This window comes from Cyprinus carpio, chromosome B8, assembly GCF_018340385.1.
Source record: "Cyprinus carpio isolate SPL01 chromosome B8, ASM1834038v1, whole genome shotgun sequence".
Classification (NCBI taxonomy): Eukaryota; Metazoa; Chordata; class Actinopteri; order Cypriniformes; family Cyprinidae; genus Cyprinus; species Cyprinus carpio.
Window position 1 is genome coordinate 6,302,746 of NC_056604.1, and position 23,679 is coordinate 6,326,424.

General features: G+C 36.7%; 1 protein-coding gene across 2 annotated transcripts in view; it reads left to right on the top strand.

Annotated features, from left to right (window-relative positions):
* LOC122138223 (TBC1 domain family member 22B-like) overlaps window positions 1-23,679 on the top strand; it is a 45,585-nt gene that overhangs the window by 16,973 nt on the left and 4,933 nt on the right. For both annotated transcript variants that reach the window (XM_042729364.1, XM_042729365.1), the window contains 5 exons: window positions 2,110-2,175; window positions 3,878-3,992; window positions 12,297-12,403; window positions 14,728-14,803; window positions 17,041-17,168. In XM_042729364.1, the coding sequence (XP_042585298.1) occupies window positions 2,110-2,175; window positions 3,878-3,992; window positions 12,297-12,403; window positions 14,728-14,803; window positions 17,041-17,168 (492 nt within the window). The remainder of the gene's footprint in view (window positions 1-2,109; window positions 2,176-3,877; window positions 3,993-12,296; window positions 12,404-14,727; window positions 14,804-17,040; window positions 17,169-23,679) is intronic.

The window sequence follows — 23,679 nt, forward strand, 5'->3', positions numbered from 1 at the left end:
ATATCATGGTGTCTGTTATTACAGACAGGGTGTAAACAGAAAATGCATTGTCTGTTCTAATGGACAGCATGTCACGCATGCCACCCATAGACATTACGTCGAAAGCAACCCAGAATATTTGTTTAAATGCAGGTCGAGTTAATATGCAAACCTGTTGTCTGTAATAGCATGATTCCAGATAATGCATGAGGGAATTTCAGTGGAAAAGGATCTCATAAGATCGTTTGCAAGATTACAGATATTATTTGTTGAATATCTGTCCATTTTGCTGTTAAAGGATTGTATTTAGCGTTCATACATCCCTCAAAACACATCTGATTTGAGTTTTGTGAACATGACATTAAACATGCTTAATTTGATAGGGCTTCTTTAAGAACTGAAAAAAAAAAAAATTGGTGTTGGTAAAAATCTTATGCTCACCAAGGCTACGTTTAATTGGTAATAAATACTGTGATATATTATTCTAGTTTGAAACAACTCTTTTCTATATGAATATATTTTAAAATGTAATTTATTTCTGATGCAAAGCTGAATTTTCAGCAGACGTTACTACAATCTTCAGTGTTACATGATCCTTCAGAAATCATTCTTAAATGCTGATTTGCTGCTCAAAAAATATTTCTTATTATCAATGTTGAAAACAGTTGTGCTGCTTAATATTTTTTTGGTACTTTTTTGATTCTTTGAATAGTAGAAAGTGCAAAAGAATAGCATTTATTTGAACTAGAAATCTTTTGTAACATTATAAATGTCACTTTTGCTCAATTTAAGGCATCCATGCTGAATAAAAGTATTCATTTCATTACAGAAGAAAAAATCTTTTAAACGGTAATCGAGATTGTCACATATCTACTGCTAATTACTTCTGATTTGTGATTTAGCAGACACTTCAATCCATTAAGAACAATCCCTCTGGAGCAACCTGAGGTCAAGTGTTTTACTCAGAGGAGCAACGGTTAAAATTCACAAATCAATCCTTGTGGAGTTTGAACCGACAACCTTTAGCCCAGGGGCCTTGTGTATAACACTTGCATAGATTTCATCCTAGAGGATGATTCTTTCATGAATGGAACTAATCCAATTCTGTAGTTCAAGTGAGTCAGTGATTCATTTGCAGAGATTATCAGTGAACACCATTGTAAATTTCAGTCTGCTCCTCACATAAACCTCATCGTAAGACCTCAGAAGAATTGTAGGCTTTTGCAACTTTTTTTTTTTTTTTTTTTTAATGATGATTTTTGGGTGAACCATCTTTTAACCACTAGGCTACACCAGACACAGTGATTAAGTCAAGGTTACACCTGCTTCTAGAAAGCTATAGTAGTAATACACCCAGATTTTGTCCTGCGTGTTATTAATGTGGACGAAGGGGGCCGGGATCAATATTCTTATGGGCTGTAAAACTCAGGTTAATGGTGCTGGACTGGTAATCGATTGCTATGCGCTGCCTTCTCTCCTCTCTTGTCCGGTTCCTCGGGGCTTGCTGGCTCCCAGCCCCTCATTTCGTCTACTGCAATACAAATCGGACACAGACCTTTAAAAGGATTTATATGGTCATACAGAACCGTTGGTCTGGCCCCTGGCTGTCTGGGCAGAAACACTAAATGACCTTTTAGTGTGGTCACAGTCTGAGAGGGCGAGGAATGGCGGTGAATACGAGCGAACCGCACTTCGGTGGCCTTCGAGTGACCTGCATTACAGCAAAGCCATTTCGTCAAACATATGATAGAAGTAGAAATAGAGAGTGGGAAGAAAATAAGAAAGAACCAGATGAAACAGAAGGGTCACCACCTGTATGTGCGGCTGGACACTGTGCTGTCCGCTTTCCAAGTGAATTCATGCAGGTTTTGTGTGTGGCTTGTTACGAAACCAGATCGATAGCATGTGCAGTTTGGGCCCTGATGGGTTTTCTCCATTTACTGGAAGGGAAAAGGCACATGTAACTTAATTTAGTGCTCTTGGGCCATATTGATTTAATCTCTTATTTTTTCCCCGGTCACCTGTGTTCCTGACGTGCTGATTCGGTAACTGGTTTGTGTTTGTGTGGGTGCATATGTGAGCTTACCTGTATACACCTGTGTGTGTGTGTGTGTGTGTGTGTCTCCATAGATTCACATCGATATCCCGAGGACGAACCCTTTGATTCCTTTGTTCCAGCAGCCGCTGGTGCAGGAGGTAGGTGATCGTCTGAGGCACCAACACCTGAGTCTTGCTGCACAGAGCACCTGTGACAGACCCACCAGCGTCATACAGACTTCTGATCTCACACAGCAGGCATTACACACTTAATGTAATCATAAAGATAAGAGAGTGAATCACACACAGAGTCATGTCCAGGGCACTTTACGCCCTGAAATCAAAAGAAAATAAAAAGGCTGAATTTTAGGACTATTATTTTATATTATAAAGTAATATTTTATTATTAATATTAAATATTATATTATTAATATAATAGTATTATTATATATTATTAATATTATATATCTTTATTTTTTTTTTGTAATTATTATTATTATTATCATTATTTGCATTGTGACAGTTGTTTGCAAGACAAACACATTTTGTCACAAATTATCCCTACCTTTATGCATTCATTTTGAACTTAGTTTTTTTTCCCCCCAGTTGTGATTGAGGAAATATAATTTTAAATATAAAATATAATTTGTCTTTCTTTTAACTGTGAGATGAAATATGATCACACATGATGACATATTCTTTGAAATATTTCATGAGATTCACTTAAGAAAAGATATTACTATTCATTGTTTATGCTTTTAGAGACAAGCACATTTTGCCCCCAAAATCATTGCTATTATGCAACAGAGATGTTTTGAGTTTCCATTTTCATTTTTCTCAGTGGAGCTTGTCAATAGATTCTAATTAATGTAATATGGTGGGTTTTTTTTTTTAAACGAGCATATATTGTATGATTATATACAATTACTGTAATGCAGTAAAATGTCATTGTTGCAGTGCATTTAAACAATGACGTTGAAGCACATTTTTCTTCCAGTTCTCACGTAAATGATTTGATGCTAAACAAAATTTGTCTTTCTTTTGTTTTGGGGTGAAGTATTACCAGGAAATATTCTTGAAAGGTTTCATGAGATTCATTCAAGAAAGAGCGTGCTATTCCTTATCATTGTTTATTTTTTACATATTTTTATTTATATTCATAGTTTTTTGTTTTGTTTTTAGTTACAGTTTTTGTCTTATATAGTATTTTATTTCATTTTACCTATTAAAATATTAATTTTAGGGAACAAAACTAACATTTTATTGTATTCACATACTGTATTTGCACACATAAATGTATTAACATTTCATTTTTTATTTTATTTTATATATCAACCTAGTGAAGCAGTTTAGTTTACCAGTGTTCAGTTCTTTCAGCTAAAATGTTTTTTTTTTTGTTTGTTTGTTTGTTTTTTCTCATTATATTTCTCAACAGCATGTTTTAATTCAAATGTAATTATTGTCCTGATCATTTACGTCTTTTTGTCTCATTTTTGTCTTTTTGTTCTGTTGATAAAAAAAGGCAATCAAAAACCTTCCACCACTGAAAGATTTTGTCTGTAATTTCGCTGATGATGTTCTGGATAGATGTTGCCAGCATGCATTGGTTTAACTGAGCTTTGTGTCATTGGATGCTTACAAGCAGGGGGTGCTGTGGTGTTTTTAACTTGTAGAGGAGTGTGCAACACTTGTAAACCAGAAACCAGAAGGAACAGAGCACTTGAAATGCAGCTGCATTTGGAAATACAAGTATCCGAATGAGTGTCAAGAGTGAATTAAGCAACATCAGTTGCCAAAGGTTTGCACAACAATCACACTTGTTATGAGAAATGAATCATTGAGGTATTGTCTTGTCTTTCAGGTGTTTGAGCGGATTCTGTTCATCTGGGCTATCCGTCACCCTGCTAGTGGATACGTGCAGGGCATTAATGATCTGGTCACTCCCTTTTTTGTGGTCTTCCTCTCTGAATTCGTGGGTAAGTGTGTAATAACCTTCCATGTTGATCAGTTGGTCCGTTTGACCGATTTTTCACCTTTCTGAATGTGTTCTTTTGGTTGAGCACATCAGATGTGTTTGCTCTGCTAATAGCGCACTGACGCGTGTGATATGCCAGCAGAGTCAGAGAGATGCAGACGGGCCGGTATCTGACCGATGATGTTGGAAAATGGTTGAGTAAATGTAAACAAACTGACAATATCCTGTGAAAATGTCAGACACAAAAATACAGAATATCAATTATCTTTGAAAGAAACTCTGAAAGATAGACAGTGAGAAGTCGAGAAAGAGACAAATGGTGAAAGAGGGAGACAGATGGAAAGAGTGACAGACAGAAACAAAGGGAGATGGGAAGAAGATGGGCAAAGAGAGAGAGACAGTGTGATGGACAGAAGGGTAGACGGAAGAGACATGGGGAGAGAGGGAGACTGAGAGATTGTTACATCCGTCTGTCTCTCGTTCTATTTATCATTCTATCATTCATTATATCTGTCTGTCTATCTGTCTGTCTTTTGTTATATTGTTCTCTCTATCTTTCTCACATCATTCTCTCTATAATTACATCTATCTTTCTATCATATCATTCTCTTTATCTTTCTATCATCCTTTCTGTCTATCGTTTTAGCACTCTGTTCATCTTTTTGTTACCCTTTATATTGTTCTATCTATCATGCTGTCTGCTCTATCAATTGTTCTGTCCATCTATCTATCATTCTATCTGTCTGTCTGTCAATAGATGGATGATTGGATAGAGGGAGAGATGAAGACAGACAGAAAAAGAGAGACAGACAGGGAGGGAAATAGACTCTCCAGCTCTTGTCCTCATTGCTATTCTCCCTCCACCCGGCAGCCTTCCCCTCCCTTCTTTATTTATTTCCTGTCCTCTCATGTGAAGGTTAATTACTTATGGATAGTTAAGGATTACAGAAGAACAATAGGAGGCTCATTGATCTCTCCGGTGTGCCGCTGCTGCAATGTCACCAGTGCAAACACCGGGACATACCCACAGATTACCTGGATCACCAATCGATTTCTCTTTTTCTCCCGTGTCTGTCTGTCTCTCTCTCTCTCTGGCTGTCTACCTCGCCCAGTGCCCTCTCTGTCTTTTTCTCATCCCTCTGTTCCTCCACAGAGCTCATTTAGCGAAAAGCAGATTTTTCATCCTGGCGCTTTCGTGTCAGTCTGCAGGGCCTTGTTTGCTGGCTGTGTGAATATGTGTGTGAGTGAGCGACTCAATGCCGCAGGTTGAATGAGCCACATTGATCAGCTGGATTTAAGTGTTTACAGAGGTTTGTGAGGGTGCCGAGCACACGGTGGGGGGCTTGACCTGCCGATCAATACATCTGAACGAACTTCATGATCCCAACACGCTGCCAGCGGGAGATAAAAAAGCGAGGTTAGCACCCCCCCCTCTGACGCGGGTTTCACCCCCGTCGACGAGGCCGCGGGGCGATCGCAGGCTGTAACGGCTTCGCCTGCTCTCTGTTTTGCCAACTTTCGCTGCGCTGTTTCTCTTGGCCAGCACGCCTCACTGGCTTTCTAGGGCTCCTCTGCGAGCTTTTTAACTTTCTGCTGAGACTGTCCTCGGAGAGAGACGGCGTAGGAGAGTATTGGTGCTTCGCATTTAGCTCAATATCAGCGAGTAGCATTTTAAAGAGTAGCCGGCAGGAAGGAGAGTCACGGCGCCCTTCGGTTTAAAGTGTTGGTATTGATGCGCCGAAGAATTTGAAGTGGAGAGAGAGACATGGCCGAGAGAGAGGGAATATTCTCAAAGGGTAAATCATCACATTTATCCTGACAGACAAAGAGGACAGCAGGGAAATCTCCTCTGTAAAGCATCAATGCCCTGTCTCCGTCAACTCTCCCTCACACACACGCTTTGGTTTTTTATTACTGAAGAAGGTGTGTTATTCTCACCTTATTATTTATTGCCTTTCTGGTTTTATGGACTGTTATTTGAGCCATCGAGGTGCAGTTTTAGTATTAGATGGATGGTCTGGGTGAGACAAGTTTGTGGTTTGGTGATGCTGTTGTTGAACAATAAGCCGCAAGAGGGTAAACTCACAAATGCACCGCTTTTGTGGCTTGAAAATGTAAAACAAAAATTGAAAATATTCATAAAATAACAGTAATGTAGTTTGTTTTATGTGACATTTAGAGAAATTGTTAATTCAAAAATTAATATGTAATTTACTCACATGTAAAACCAAACCTGTATGACTATTTCCTGTGAAAGAAAAACAAATCAGTCGCTGAATGAGTTAAAAATTAATCAGTCACTCTTTTCCATCGAATCGGCGGCTGGAGCTTTTTAATCTTGCAAAAAGCACCATAGAGATGGTCCATACTACTTGTGCACTATATTCCAAGTCATTTATTCGCTTTGTGAGGTTGAAATTTCAAAGGTATAAACTGAAAATTTTCTCCTTTAGTTGTTGCGACTGGACCATTAAATCAGTGAGTTAAGCTTAAAACCTCAAGACCAAGTTTGGTCTGAATTTCTGATTTTGTGAATGACTCATTTAGAGCAGTTTTGTGAACTGAATTTGCGGTTTATTTGTGCTTGCACACTGAGTCTGAAATTTTCATATGTGTTTTTTCGTATTCGTCCTTCTAAAAATTTGTCACACACAGAAACCTTACACACTGAGTCAGATGCATATTAATTAATCGGTTATGAAAACATTCACAAAGTACAAACCCGATTCCAAAAAAGTTGGGACACTGTACAAATTGTGAATAAAAACAGAATGCAATGATATGGAACTTTTCAAATTTCAATATTTTATTCAGAATACAACAGATGACATAGCAAATGTTTAGTGTGTGAAAATGAATGCTTTTATGTGGAAGTTAAGTTGATTTTAAATTTCATGGCATCAACACATCTCAAAAAAGTTGGGACAAGGCCGTGTTTAACACCGTGCGGCATCCCCTCTTCTTTTTATAACATTCTGCAAATGTCTGGGGACTGAGGAGACAAGTTGCTCAAGTTTAGGAATAGGAATGTTGTCCCATTCTTGTCTAATACAGGCTTCTAGTTGCTCAGTGGTCTTAGGTCTTCTTTGTCGCATCTTTCTCTTTATGATGCGCCAAATGTTTTCTATGGGTGAAAGATCTGGACTGCAGGCTGGCCATTTCAGTACCCGGATCCTTCTTCTGCGCAGCCATGATGTTGTAATTGATGCAGTATGTGGCCTGGCATTGTGATGTTGGAAAATGCAAGGTCTTCCCTGAAAGAGACGACGTCTGGATGGGAGCATATGTTGTTCTAGAACTTGGATGTATTTTTCAGCATTGATGGTGCCTTTCCAGATGTGTAAGCTGCCCATGCCACATGCACTCATGCAACCCCATACCATCAGAGATGCAGGCTTCTGAACGGAGCGGTGTTAACAACTTGGGTTGTCCTTGTCCTCTTTAGTCAAGATGACATGGCGTCCCTGTTTTCCAAAAAGAACTTCAAATTTTGATTCTTCTGGCCACAGAACAGTTTTCCACTTTGCCACAGTCCATTTTAAATGAGCCTTGGCCCAGAGAAAATGCCTGCGCCTCTGGATCATGTTTAGATATGGCTTCTTTTTTGACCTATAGAGTTTTAGCCGGCAACGGCGAATGGCACGGTGGATTGTGTTCACCGACAATGTTTTCTGGAAGTATTCCTGAGCCCATGTTGTGATTTCCATTACAGTAGCATTCCTGTATGTGATGCAGTGCCGTCTAAGGGCCCGAAGATCACGGGCATCCAGTATGGTTTTCCGGCCTTGACCCTTACGCACAGAGATTGTTCCAGATTCTCTAAATCTTTGGATGACATTATGCACTGTAGATGATGATAACTTCAAACTCTTTGCAATTTTTCTCTGAGAAACTGCTTTCTGATATTGCTCCACTATTTTTCACCGGAACAGTTGGGGAATTTGTGATCCTCTGCCCATCTTAACTTCTGAGAGACACTGCCACTCTGAGAGGCTCTTTTTATACCCAATCATGTTGCCAATTGACCTAATAAGTTGCAAATTGGTCCTCCAGCTGTTCCTTATATGTAATTTAACTTTTCCGGCCTCTTATTGCTACCTGTCCCAACTTTTTTGGAATTTATAGCTCTCATGAAATCCAAAATGAGCCATTATTTGCCATGACATTTCAGAATGTCTCACTTTCAACATTTGATATGTTATCTATATTCTATTGTGAATAAAATATAAGTTTATGAGATTTGTAAATTATTCCATTCCTTTTTTACTCACAATTTGTACAGTGTCCCAACTTTTTTGGAATTGGGTTTGTAGGCTACTAAATGGAGTCTTCAAGCAGTGAAGAAGAATAGAAAGAAAAGGAGAAAAAAGAAAGGAAGTATTTAGTCCATCCAGAGAGCTCCCCCTCCTTATTAAGGAGCAGCAGGATTATCATGGGTGATTCAAAGTTTACTTCAGGATGTCAGTGCCTCAGTTTGATGCTGTGCTAGCGATACTAGAGCCACATATTAAAAAGAAGACCACCAATTTCTGTGAACTCAGTGTGCAAGGATCTTTACAGTGCTTTGTGCTGCGAGACGAAGTGGATGAACTTGACAATCGCCATACTGGATTTTGGCGTTCGCTTGTACGGTGGCTCTGAATTGTCAAAACACCTCTCAAAATGCTTGCTACGGATGCGAAAAATGCAGAAAATAGAAGCCAATACAAATTTTTTTATGACGGACGAAAGTTTCGGAAGCAGTGTGTAAACGTGATATACACAGCATGAGGTTGTGTTTTATTTTTCAACATGTGAAAATTTTGGACTAAAAATTTGGACTTGGTGTGCAGTGGCCTTAAGTGTTTAATCTGAGCAACATGAAGCAAGGGTAAAATCACGTCAATCCAAATCTGTATGACTGACTTTCTTCTGTGAAAAAGAATGAATCAGTTGTTGATAGCTTTTTGAGTTTGAAATTTACATTATTCATTGAAAATCTTCTCCTCCAGTGGTTGTCACTGGATCATTAAATCAGTGGGTTGACCACAGGAACCAGATTGGTTTGGTTTGAATTTGTGATTTGTTGAAGACTTAAGGCCAAAGTACACTTTGGTTATTACGTATACGTGAGGGTCCACGTACAGAGTGTGTGGCACAAATTTCATCACCAGAATAGTATACTGTACATGCACCATCCAATTGCGTACTTTGTACACACAGGTTGCACATGCGCATTTACTTGGTTTTGCACTTTCACTAATCAGTTGTACCACAACGCTGGCTATGAACCGGACTGATGGTTCATAGTAGAAAACAAAATTAAAGAGACGGAACAACAACAAAATAGCAGAGACAAAAACAAAAGTATACTTTGGGCTTTGCTTAGACCAGTTTTGTGAACTGAATTCTGAACTGATTCATCAATCTAATCGGTTACAAATCAGACATGGCTACTTCTCCTAATGAACATGCCAAGTAGAGCTATGGTGAATGCCGAGATTAATTTTGTTTATTATGGTCTATTTGTCCAAACAAAAATGTTATATGGCTTGAAAGATTTGAAATAAAGTGCATGAGTCATATTAACCTAATTTTTTGACGTTTGAAAGCTCCATTCTCTATTTATTGCAATTTTATGCAACATAGCAACCTGTTCAACTCAAATTACTCTTGTTTTCCACAGAAGTCATTGTATAGGTTTGGAATGAGAAAATCATGGATTTTGGGTGAACTATTCCTTTCATAAAGAATTCAATTGATGTGCGGTCACCAGGTGTGCGCCTGTCGGCATTTTTTATAAACGGCTTTGAACATGGCTAATCCAATCCGCTTTTAGAGTTTGAGCTCTATAATACGGATCATTTAATGCTCAACCTGAGACATGGAGGAACGACCTGAATGAGCAGTAAATTGTTTCACGAGTTGCAGACTTGATTCGTGATTATTAAATGATCTCTCAGGTCGCTTATACTCGCACACGGCACAATAACCCCCTTTTTCTCCACGGGGTCAGAGAACAGGGTGGCAAAGCCTTTCTTTGTGCCACAAACAGGATTTCTCCTGCATTCTGTAAAGCCGCTTTATGCAGCAGCTCTGTGTGTGTGTGTCCGAAGCTTTGGAGTGATGTGGAAATGTGGAGAGCTAAATGGATCAGGAATCTCTCCAGCGCTGTTGCCAGTGACATATGGCTCGGCCCATGACCGGCAGGGCACTGCATGCTTCATTTGTGGTCAAGGAGGGCTATTTACTTTTCTTTTACAGCTCCCCCCACCCCCGCCAGCTCTTTCCTGTCGTTCTCCATCCTTCTTTTTTTACTTGAATCCCATCCGGGCTCTCACTCGGCCCCACATCAGCTGTTCTTCCTGCTGCAATGCAGAGGTTTACTGACAGTTTGCTCAGAGTTTGAGCAGAGAGGTTTTGCCGGTTTTTACCTGCTACCAGTCTGATTCACATTTGTGGCCCATATTCAGTAAATACTAATTTCTCTGTAAATTGTTTAAAAAAACTGTTCTTCTGTGACTTGATTAATTGAAGGTTTTCTGAATTAACAGACTGCATGATTAACTTCTTTGTTCTAATTTAAGAGCATTTTAACAGCATATTTTGTCCCAAATAATATGCTTGTTTTTATTGTAGTTATTAGTTGTTTTTTTTAAATATATTCAAAGTGTTTTTAGATATTAAAACAGGTTGCAACAATTTATTTTTAATTTGCATCTTCATCTTTGTTATCTAGCTAGATAATGTTTTCTTGATGACATTTCAATCAGCTAAATTTTCAACAGCAGTGTTTATCACAGAAAACCAAATGGATTAGTTTGCAAGGCATAAAAATGTGCACATGATCAACAAACAAATGGGCAAGTTTATTATTTGCACTTTTGCAGTTTCATTTGGTGTAATTACACTTACATAAAAAAAGATCACTCAAAGTTCACTTTGAGCTCACTCAAAAATCTAAATTCAGTCAACATTTACTCACCTTCATATCATTCCAAACCTGTATGAATTGTTGTGGGGGTTTTCAGAAGAAAGTATGCTTCCATTCAAAGGTATTGGATAAGATTTATAAGCTGTTTTGAAAGTTACTTATGCTCATGAAGTCTGTATTTATTTGATCAAAATCAAAAATACAGTAAATCAGTAATATTGGCAAGTATTATTATAATTTAAAATAACATTTTTCTGTTTTAATATATTTTAAATGTTATTCCTGTGATGCAAAGCCGAATTTTCAGGAGTCATTCAGTTTTCAGTGTCACGCGATCCTTCAGAAATCATTTTAATATGCCGATTTACTGCTCAAGAAACATTTCTTATTCTAATCAATATTGAAAACAGTTCAAGTGCTGCCTAATATTTTTGTGCAAACCATGATGCATTGTTTTCAGGATTCTTTGATTAAAAAGAACAGCATTTCAAATAGATATCGTTTGAAACATTACGAAACAAACGTCTCTATTGTCACTTTAACTAATTAAGTATTAATTTGTTGGAAAAAAAAAACTTACTAACGTAGAGTATGTAGTTTTATGCGCCTAATAGTTTACTGTTTACAGTCAGTTTGATCTTGTCTCTAACCACAGACCTCAGCAGAGATTGTCTACATGGTCTTCAGTTGAGTATCTATGCTCGTTCGAGAGCATGTATTCTTCATTGTGTATTCGACCTTGGATCTGACCTCCTCCTTATCTATATTTCAGCTCTCATGTACTGCAGTAACAGTCGCGTGATTGACTGAATTGCTTTGGCGATGCGCAAGCTGAATGCAAACATGCCTAGAGCACTCTCTCTCTCTCTCTCTCTCTCTCTCCCTCTTTCTTTTTACTCAGTGCTTCATCAAAATATCTCCTTGTCCTTCCTTCCCCTCCCCAATCCCTCCATCCTTATTAAGAAAAGAGCAAGAGAGAGAGATCAAGAGATGGAGGACTACATTAGTTTTGCGGTGGGTGAGTGGAGTGGCATACAGAAGTCTCTTGCAGCCAGGTCTGGCTCTCTGGGGCATAATGTGTGTATCAGCATCATTTAGCACATACTGTTTAAAGAGTCGGGAAAGGTCATGGCTGCGAGGGGAAGCCTGCGGTGGGAGGGAGAGGGGCGAGGAAGTGAGTTGATGAATGTGTTGAATAAAGAATGCAGTTTGCCGGCTAATGATCTAATGGCTTCATGGTGTCTGTGCATACGATTGGCGTCACACACCAGAGCTGCGGTCGCCTGCAAGAAAACACAGACTGCTGAGAACGCCTGCAGCATGTGTGTTGGTTTGGTCTGCTGGTAAACGAACATGAATGTGTGTGTGTTTTGTGTGTCTTCTTTTCCTTAGAGGAAGATGTGGAAAATTTCGAAATGGCAAGCTTGCCTCTGGATACACAACGAAACATAGAAGCCGACAGCTTTTGGTGCATGAGCAAATTGCTGGATGGGATACAGGTATTTGTTCCACTTGAGGTTTGACTGGTTAGATGGGTGATGTCATAACCATCTTTCTCCAGTGATTTCCATTCAAAAGTAGCCATTCATTTTAGTTGTTTTATTTAATATTTTATTATTATTTTTTAAACATATTTTTAGATTTTATACTATTTTATTTTAGTTTGCACAAGCAGTTTATAAATTCTAACTATTTAATTTCACCCTTGTCATTGTTTCTTTTTCTTCCTCTTTATCAAAATAATTATCTGTGTATTGTTACTCTGAATATTTTATGGAATAAAAAAAAAATAAAAAACATATAAACAAATGCATAATACATTTTATTCATACCATCATCGTTTTTCTCATTTCTTTTTATCTTATTCTTATTCCTTTTTATTTCTATAACATTTCTTATAATAATAATCTTTTTTTTTTTATTGTTGTTACTGTTAAATAAATTTATGCTTGGATTTAATTTCATTCATGTCTGTTTCTTTCTTATCTTACTTTCTTATTCTTATCCCTTCTTTAATTTTATTTAAAGGAAGCAAAATTATTTTTTCTTCCTCTTCTTTGTCCTCCTCCTCATAATAATAATAATAATAATAATAGTAGTAGTAGTATTCAAAATAATTTAATATTTTTTTTGTTGTTGGTGTACTGTCATCATCATCATCTTATTCTTATTTCTCCTTCTTAATTTCTTAATAATAATTATCCCATACTTCACAAAATTCAATTAAAATACATTATGCACCAGCAGAGCTACTGCCGTTAAGACAATAACGGTAATGGCTTTCTCCAGGCATTATAGACCTTCTTGGTCCGTCTGCAGTTCCCTAAGGACAGTATCTCTTCGGTGTCTTTTTAATAAAACTAAACCCTGTAGTGGTCATCCTGTCCTTTTGTTCTTTTCCAAAAGCCAAAGACCAGTAGAATACAATGCAATAAAAAAAAGACACTCTGACGGACTGAAAAAAGGCACCGACTTTGTTGTGCTTAAGCCCTAGAGGATAAGACACTTACCAGCCTAGGGGAAAGAGACATAAAAACTTGGAGAGTAAGTTGAAGCTAGGACGTTTAAGCTAGGAGGTTTCAGATCTTTGGCTGTGTTCCCTTGAGAACAGCCCTCTGTTAGAGTGAAGCGAGCGTGTGAGGGCACTCGTCTGCAGGCGGGAGCAAGGGTCAGATGCAGGCCGCAGTCAGGTTGTCCCGTGGGCCGCTCTGTGTTGTGCTCATTGGCTGAGTGGAGCCGAGCTGAAGGGCAGAACACACGCACGGATCAAACCACAGAATGTGTCTTCCTATGCAGTCGTCCCCCTGGGCTAAAACATGAGCCGCAGCACAGCAGACGGCCACTGGCCCTTAATGACCCACAAGGGATGAGCGACAGAGATAGAGAGACGGAACAACATTAGTTACGAAATAAGGATAAATGTGACGATATTGTGCCCAAAGTTCCTACAGTTAATCACCAGGTACCAAGCCATGCTTCAGAGTTGTCGTTCAGTAACTTGCTTTTTATTTCATTTTATTTTATTTTTTATTTACCATTGTTGTTACTGTTTTCTCTTCTTTCTTTCTTTTTATTTTATTTTATTTCTTTCAATTTTATTTTACTTTCCCATTGTTGTTACTATTTTCTTTATTTATTTTATTTTATTTTACTTTATTTTATTTATTTTTTCAATTTTAATTTACCATTGTTGTTACTGTTTTCTTTCTTTCTTTCTTTTATTTTATTTTATTTTATTTTATTTTACCAATGTTGTTACTTTTTTCTTTCTTTCTTCATTTTATTTTATTTTATTTTACTAATTTATTTTATATTTGTTGCTACTGTTTTCTCTTACTTATTTCATTATTTTATTTTATTTTACTTACATTTTTGCACAAGCAGTTAATAAATCCTAACTAATTTCACCCTTGTCATTACTGTTTTCTTTTTCTTCTTTTCTTTAACTATTTATTTAATTTTATTATTTTATATTTAATTAAATTTTTATTTGATTTTATTTTTCAACTCTGCTTCTTTTCAACCTTCCAACACACAGCCAACATTTTTTTTTTTACACAGTCTATAAATGATAACATTTATTGTTTATTTGAGGGCTCTTAAAAGCATTTTTACAGGTTTAGTTTTAACAATTACCACGTAGAATAAAAATTGCCCTTCCATAACACTAATTGCAGAGCTTTTCATGTCATGTAGGTCAAAGTGGTGCATGATGCTTATATTGAGCAGTTGAAGCTCTTATATAAGTCCTGTGAAAGAGCCTTAGTGAGTTGACAGAATAATTATTCATGTTCTAAATTCTGCCTTTGTTTTTCTCTATCAGGACAACTACACATTTGCCCAGCCTGGGATTCAGATTAAAGTGAAGGCGCTGGAAGAGCTCGTTAGCAGAATAGATGGTAAGATCATGTTGACAAACACATCAATTCCTTTCACGCTTCATGGAATTAAAGTAATTGTTTGTGTAAAAATAAGAATTTTGATCAAAAAATCTCAGAACTACTATATACTGAAAAACAAAATTAAGTTGATTAAAAATAAGTTGAATAAAAATGAACAGTTTCAAATTAAATTGCATTTTGGAATTGAACAGACCCTGGTCACTGTATGCTTTCATTGTGACAAAAGCGCAGCGTAAACATTCTTTCAAATTTCTCATTTTGAGTTCCAACATGAAAAACAATTTGCAACGACATCAGAATGAGTAAATGATTACAAAATTTTAATATTGAAGTAAAATGTTTGGGGTAGTTGGTCCTGGTCACCAAGCCAAGTTACCTTTGAAGCTACTTAAAACAAATCACTCTCTTTTTGCACTATGACATTTCAACACAGCTGTACTCGTAGATATATTCATTGCTTTTTTCACTTGTTGTAGCTGTTGTTCTTTTGAGGAGTATAAGAGATTTGACGGGTTTCTATGAATAGTTCAAATGCAGTCGTCAAAGCTTCTTTGGGCCCAACCATGTGCCACTTTTTGCATCACGTCAGTTTTTTTAACACCCTCAGAAGCTCAGGCACAAATAACACGTCATGACTGCCAGAATGAAATGGCAAAGTCTGGAGTCCCTCAAATGATCCTATCTATTTTGCCCTTTGCCCTCCAGAACGATGTGCACTAGTTGTATCAAACCATAAATAGCAGTGCAAAATGTATTTCTGCCAGAGTGCGATCTTGTTCGTCGCCTCGGAAAAGACTCGTTTTCCCATGGCGTTGGCTGTTTCTTGTCTTGGAATCACACGTTTCCATTACGCCACTAGTCCGCCTCTGTTTTTTTTTTCTTTCCTTTTTTTCTTTGAGAGTGTTCATACCATCTGGACGCCTCCTCTCCTGTTCGGAGTGTTTGGTGTGATAAGCTGAACAGCCCACACTGAAACTCTCGATGAGAGCCGCCGCACACCTCTTTCCCATCCATCAGCATCCACCAGCACCGTGAGCAATAGCAGACCCCACAGTCTCGCCGGGGAGCACAGGAGAGAAATCAATTCCCCATAAGCCCCTGCGATTAGGGTGTGAAGGCAAATGGAAGTGAGCTGAGAGGAGAGATGAATGGAGTGAAGGGAAAACAAATCGCACTTTCAGAAGACTAGTCAGGAAAATACACTAGCGAGCCTCTTGCAGATATACCAAATGGTGCTTTTTTTAATGTTTTTAATTAAATGTTGAAATGAGTAAACTTGATAAATAAGCTTAGCTGTGGATAAGTGGTCATGTGTGAATTATAACGCACTGGTTTTGAATCAGTGTTAACTGTTCGCCTTCCCTGTTTAACATGTGATACCAAAAAAAAAAAAAAAAAAAATATTTTCCAGAAAATGACAATGGTTTCAATGTTATGGCACAAGAAGTTGTTTGCAAATATTTTATGCTTTAATTTTGTTTGCTGGAATTGGAATCATTATGTGCAAAACCTTTTTTTATTAATATTATTATTATTTTTTGAAGAAGAAGAAGATGAAGAAGTGGGATTTTGAAAGAAGTGAATTTGTGATAATGTTCAATCCTCACACCAATGACTCGCTCCATTAGTTGAATCCATTATGATGCAACCCCTATGTAACATCTCAAAGATCCTTCATTATTAAAAACCTTTTTTTGAAATGTTATTTTTGCTTTTATTCGTAGCAGTAAGAGTTTCCATTTTCCTTCTGATAGGTCCGACTTAGGTTCTCAGTACTTTCAGAGACCCATCACATTTTCTCCATCAATATCTGTCAGGATTCTAGTCAATACAGCTGCTTTCGAAAGCCATCCTCATTCCGTTCAAAGGCCGAATGAGAGCTTATCAGAAAAATCCCCCTCTCAATGAGCTAAGCACCAGGCCTACTATTCCTTTCCACCCAAACCCTCTCTCTCTCTCTCTCTCTCTCTCTCTCTCTCTCTCTCTCTCTCTCTCTCTCTCTCCATTCAATCGAATATAATTACACACACGTTAGGGGTCTATAATGTTAATTCAGTGAAACAGGTGTGGAGAGAATTCAACAATAGCTGGTGATCTTAGTTCAGGGCCAGAGTGCTTCTTTAAACAATGGGAGTCCATACATGGTTCACAAAAGCTACTCCCAGTGCAGCACTTTGTCAAAACTAGCTGCAAATAGATATAACCCCCCTGTGCTTTCTTCTCTACACCCACAGAGGATGTCCACGTGCACTTTCAGAAGTGTGAGGTGGAGTATCTGCAGTTTGCTTTCCGCTGGATGAATAATCTGCTGATGCGGGAGCTGCCGCTGCGCTGTACCATCCGCCTGTGGGACACCTACCAGGTACTCCTGCACCAACACCAGCCAAAACATGTCAGAAAATGTGCTTCTATGTCAAATTTGTCATTTATCTAGCGATTTTATTCAAAGTGGCCTGGGGTCAAGTGTCTTGATCAAGAACAGTGGTACTGGTTCATGGATCCTACAAAATGTTGGTTACGAGCTCAAAACTTGAACCTCTAGTGGGAGTGTAATTAATTGTGCTTAGAATTTGTTTTTTAATTCAGTTACTTTAGTCCACTTCATAATTATTTTTAAAATATGCTGACTACACAATTCACCTGTAATGAAGTAGGGGTGTAGTAATTGTTGTTGCTAATTTCTTAAGTTTGCTGTTTCCCAACTTTTTTGGAAAATAATAATTATACCACCTAATTAATATTAGAATACATACTTGAATGTAGGCATAGAAGAAGACAATTATTATTATATAAAAAGAGCATTATTATTTACAAAATAATAAAGAAACGATATATATTTTGATTTTAATGTTTCAATGAGTTTTAATTCTTATTTGTTAATAAATAATATTAAATAAATAATTATTTAGTTAATAAATAGTATTAATTAATAGTAATATTAAGTATAGAAGTTTCTGCATACATCTGATTTAATATCTATAACATATTTTTCTATAGCTTCTGATTAATAATAATACATACATTTATTCATATTTATGCTATACTATTTTATATATACATTTAGGTCCATTTAGGTCCATATACTGTATATTTGGAAACTGACACAATTTTCATAATTTTGGCTCTGTATGCCAACAGAATAGAATTAAAATGAAACAATCAAGATGAAATTGAAGTGCCGACTTTAAGTTTTAATTCAAGGGGCTGAACAAAAATGTGACTCTGGAGCACAAAACCAGTCTTAAGTTGCTATATTTGTAGCAATAGCCAAAAATAGATTGTATGGGTCAAAATTATAGATTTTTCTTTTATGCCAAAAATCATTAGTATATTAAGTAAAGATCATGTTCCATGAAGATATTTTGTCAATTTCCTACCATAAATATATCAAAACGTAATTTTTGATTAGTAATATGCATTGCTAAGAACTTCATTTTCTCAATATTTAGTTTTTTTTGCACCCTCAGATTCCAGATTTTCAAATAGTTGTATCTTGAACAAATATTCTCCTATCCTAACAAACCATACATCAATGGAAAGATTATTTATTCAGCTTTCAAATTATGTATATAAATCTCAATTTTGAAAAAATTGACACTTAAAGGGATACTCCACCCCAAAATGAAAATTTTTCATTAATCACTTACCCCCATGTCGTTCCAAACCCGTAAAAGCTTTGTTCGTCTTCGGGAACACAATTTAAGATACTTTGGATGAAAACCGGGAGGCCTGTGACTGTTCCATAGACTGCCAAGTAAATAACAGTGTCAAGGTCCAGAAAAGTATGAAAGACATCATCAGAATAGTCCAACTGCCATCAGTGATTCAACCGTAATGTTATGAAGCGACAGGAACACTTTTTGTAAGCGAAGAAAACAAAAATGTATTCAACAATTCCTTTGTCAACAGTCTCCTCTGTGTCTCTCCATATCACCCTATCCTGCGTATGCTCTTCTGTATCATCCGCTCCACAAGGATGCACTGACACAGAGAAGACTGTTGACAAAGAATTGTTGAATAAAGTCATTATTTTTGTTTTCTTCACTAACAAAAAGTATTCTCATCACTTCATAACGTTACGGTTAAACCACTGAATTTTAAAATTTTTATTTTGGGGTGGAGTATCCCTTTAAGACTGGTTTTGTGATCCAGGGTCACAAATATAACATTAAAAGCTTTTAATTTGAATTACAACCATTTTTATACACAGTCCCACCTTTTTCAGGGAGTAAAATGTAATAGAACAAGTGAATAGAACAAGTAAATGCTTTGCCAGGCCTTTACTGCAGCTGATTTCAGTTTTTTTGTTGTTTGTTGGTGGGTCTTTTTGCCTTTAGTTTTGTCTTCAGCAAGTGAAATGCATGTTCAGTCGAGTTGAAATCAGGAGATTGACTTGGCCACTGTAGAATAATCAATTTTTATTACCTTCAATGTATGTTTTGGGTAATTGTCCATTTGTTATTTTTATTTAGTATAATTTAATTTTGGTAATTATAATTGATTATTAAATTCCATAATTGATGCCTTTTTTTACACCCCTTTGTCACCTCCCATTACGTGGTTTCCAGGAAGAATGCAGATTTCCATGAATGATAGCTGATCTTCAAATAATTTTTCAAACGCTTGAGAGGTTATGGGTGACACGTCCTTGAAGACCACGCTGCTCATACATTTTTTTTTTTCTTGTTAAAATGGCAAAAAGGTGTGAACTGCTCATATTCCTGTCATTCATTAATATTCTTTTGAAGAGTTTCCTTCCACTGATTTCCTTTCGTGTCCCGTCTGCATGTCCTTTCTCAGACTTCCTTTTGATATATCTCCTTGCTCATTTCTTTGTCCTTTACATCTGCCTCCGTCTATCTGCCGCTCCATCTCTCATGCATGGCATTTTGACGTGGATCCGTTTCCACAAGGTGGGTTTTATTGGATAAAGGGGAATAGTTGTCAGGTGACATGTGCAATCTGAGAGAGGAAATGGTGAGCGGTGAACCATTATGCACGCTTGCATGTCATTTGCTTCTTTTCGTTTTGAATCAGTGATGTTGCCAAACATTATTGATGGGCATTTGGATCATCAGCCCCTTAAAAGGCAACATATAAAACACCTTTGACCGATTTTGACACAATTTTTCTTATACATATTTGTAAATTTTGTAAGAAAAAAAAATTACTCTTAAGCTCTGCTTGACAAGTGCAGTTTTCCTCCAGGTTATTTTCCATCTGTTCTTATTTCACAGTTCCAGATTTTTTTTCCTCAGGCGTTTTTCACAGCAGGGTCAGGGTCGGGGCGAGCAGGAAAGGTGGCATTCACCCACCTCACTGATTTAGAGGCAGGAAGTGTGTCAATGAGGCCAGCTTAACACACAGAGAGAAACTGAGCCATGATGTATGTGTTTTCAATCTCTTGTGACCTGCCCTGCTTCCTTCACACATCAATGTATGCAAATTTAATGATCGATCAAAGAGAGACATGCAGATCAATAGTTTAATAAAAAATGTGGTGTTTTACCTCAGAAAAAATCCTTAGAAAGGGCCTAAACCTTGTATATTCACAATGCATTTAACTTGTGTAATGTGATGTATGTCAGAATACGAAATATAACGGAATATTCGGTGGAAAATAATGATGTTTGGTAGTTAATATTACTGTATATGATCAGTTAAAGGTTTGGAGTAATTGTTTGATGATAAAATGCAGTAAAAACTGTAATGTTGTGAAAAATTATAATTTAAAAAAACAGTTTTCTATTTGAATATTTTTTTAATATGTAACTTATCCCTGTTATGACAAGCTGCTGCCTAATATTTTTGTAGAAACCGTAAATTTGGTTTTTTTTTAGGATTCTTTAATGAATAGAAAGCCTTGGTGTGTTATTATAGCCTTCTTTCAAAAATATTTAAAAAATCTTAATTATTTCAAACTTTTGACCAGTAGTGTACATTATATCTTTCGCTAGATACACATTTTTGCTTGCATCAGTTTTTGCATCACATTTTATTTCTTGACTTTACAGTTTTGACTCATAAAACAACAAATACAATAGACTTTATCTTCATTTCAATATACGTTGGAGATTTGTTTTAGAATGTTAAACAAAATTGTAAAAGGTCGTGTAAAATATAAAGTAGCTCGATGCTGCATTAGCAAGAGGTGCATATAAAGCAAAACTTAGAATAGAACTGACTCATGAATATTCATTAAATTACATGAGTGGGCAGGTCAGTTATCAAGTCAAGTCAAGTCAAGTCAAAGTTTATTTATATAGCACAAATTTAACACAACTGTAGCTGATCCAAAGTGCTTTACAGTAAAACATGATTTAAAATAGAAAAGAGTGGAGATATAAGCAAATATCATTTACAACAGACAAATTATACAAAAAACACCAACTATATATACATAAAAAGAATAAAATAATATAAATACATAAACAGTATCACTCAAAAGCTAAGGTATAAAAATATGTCTTTAAGCTAGTTTTAAAAAACATCCAGTGATGGAGAAGCCCTAATACTCAAGGGTAGACCATTCCAGAGCTTTGGGGCAGCTACAGAGAAAGCTCGATCACCTTTTGATTTGCAGCGAGAACGAGGAACCGATAAAAGTAACTGATCTCCAGATCTTAATTGCCTAACAGCTGTGTAAGGTTTTACAAGATCAGAAATGTAATCCGGGTCCGAGTTATGCAATGCTTTGTATGCAAAAAGAAGAATCTTAAAATCTATTCTAAATTTTATGGGAAGCCAATGCAATGAGGCAAGGACAGGGGAGATATGGTCTCTTTTTCTAGTTCCTGTCAGCAATCTAGCTGCCGAGTTTTGAACCATCTGTAAACGGGAAAGTGTAGATTGAGGTAGGCCAATATAGAGCGAATTGCAGTAGTCTAGTCGAGAGGAAATTAGTGCATGAATCACTACTTCAAGGGTCTTTTCTAGAAAGAAAGTGTTTTACTTTTGCTACAGATCTAAGTTGGAAAAAGCTACTCTTCACAACTGCATTTATGTGCTTGTCAAACTGAAAAAGAGGGTCAAAGTAGACACCAAGATTTTTGGCATGATTGTGCAAATTATTACTTAAAAAACCTAACTGTGTTTTGACAGAGTTGTTGGTAGCAGCAGGACCCAGTAGAAGCACTTCGGTTTTATTTTCATTTAGTTGCAGTGAGTTATTTGACATCCAGGATTTAACTTCATTTAGACATGAGAACAGACGGTCTAAGGAAAGGTCGTTGGCATATTTGATTGGAAGATATAATTGAAGGTCGTCAGCGTAACAGTGATAATTTATATTATATTTCCGGAATATTGAGCCTAAAGGGAGGCATGTAGAGGGAGAATAAAAGAGGGCCAAAAATGGATCCCTGCGGAACACCGCATTGAATAGGCATGGTGGGAGAAGTGAATGACCCGATATTCACAGAGAAAGTTCTCCCCTTTAGGTATGAGGTGAACCACTGCAAAGCTTGGCCCTGGACTCCAACAGTTATGTAGCAGAATCTGCATAATCCAGTTAATATTCATGAGCTCAGCCATAACTTATTGTGACGTCGTAATGAGCTTCAAAACTTTTTGTATTTTTTAATTATGATAACACGGACTGATGAAGCATGCACAGTAAGGCAAGCAGATTGGGTACATTTTGATTTCATGTTGCCATCTAGCATTAATTACAGTCCTTTTTGTTGTCATTTTGTATTAAACTACCATTGTTCAAATGACAGTATGACAAGAATAATATGTTCCTGATTAATTGTTAATGAATACATTCATTGGCATTATCCAGTGAGCAGACACATGTTGCATGTTCAGCGGACCAGAGCAAGTTGATTAGACGAGGGTGTTTTGTGCAAAAAGGCAGAGAAAAGAGCCTCAACTTCTCCTGGGCTCCTTTATCAGGTCCCTCCTGTAATTGCACGTTTGGCACAAAGACTCACCCCTCAAGATCAATTAGAGGTGCACAAAGAGCCCGCCAGAAAGAAAGAGATGTGGGTGAAAGAAATGAAGAAGGAGAGAGAGAAAGAGCTGTGAAGACAAAAAGGAAAGTCATGTTAATGTCTGAAGCATCTGCATCTCACGTCCCCTCCATTAGTGAGACGAGTTCTGTTGAGAGCTGGAGGAGGGAATGCTTGGCTGTGAATAACCCCATGTCGAATGCGTTCTTATGGGAAAGAGGACTTAATCATGAACGCTTCTTTCTTCTGCTTTTGTTTGCTTATTCTTCAATCCTCTTAAGGCTTCCTATCTCTTCTTTCTCCCTTTAGCAGTCCTTTCTGCCTTTTTCTTATTCCTTACAAACAAATAAGTACTTTTTCAGTACCATAGTGCAGTGATGTCGTCATACATGTCAATACCACGGTACTTGTTGTATACTTAGTCCACTATAGACTGAAAAAGGAGAAATGGTAAATTTGTTGAAAGAATTGAACAAAGACTCCTGAAAAAAAACACTTTTTTTTTATATATAAAAAAAAATAAGCAGCATAACTTTCAACTTAGTTTTCAATATTACAATAATAAGAAATTTTTATTGATCAGCAGATCACCATATTAGAATGATTTCTAAAGGATCATGTGACACTGAAGACGAGCAATGATGCTGAAAATTCAGCTTAGCATCACAGCAATAAATTACATTTTAAAATATTTTAAAATAGAAAGCTGTTATTTTAAAATGTAAAATTTTTGATTTTTTTTTTTTTTACTGCATTTGATTTTTTTTACCTTTTTCTTTGAACTGTGTGTGTGTGTGTGTGTGTGTGTGTGTGTGTGTGTGTGTGTGTGTGTTTTTGTGTTTTTGTTTGTGTTTTTTTTTTTTTTTTTTTTTTTTTTTTTTTTTTTTTTTTTTTTTTTTTTTTTTTGTTAATTTTTTCCTT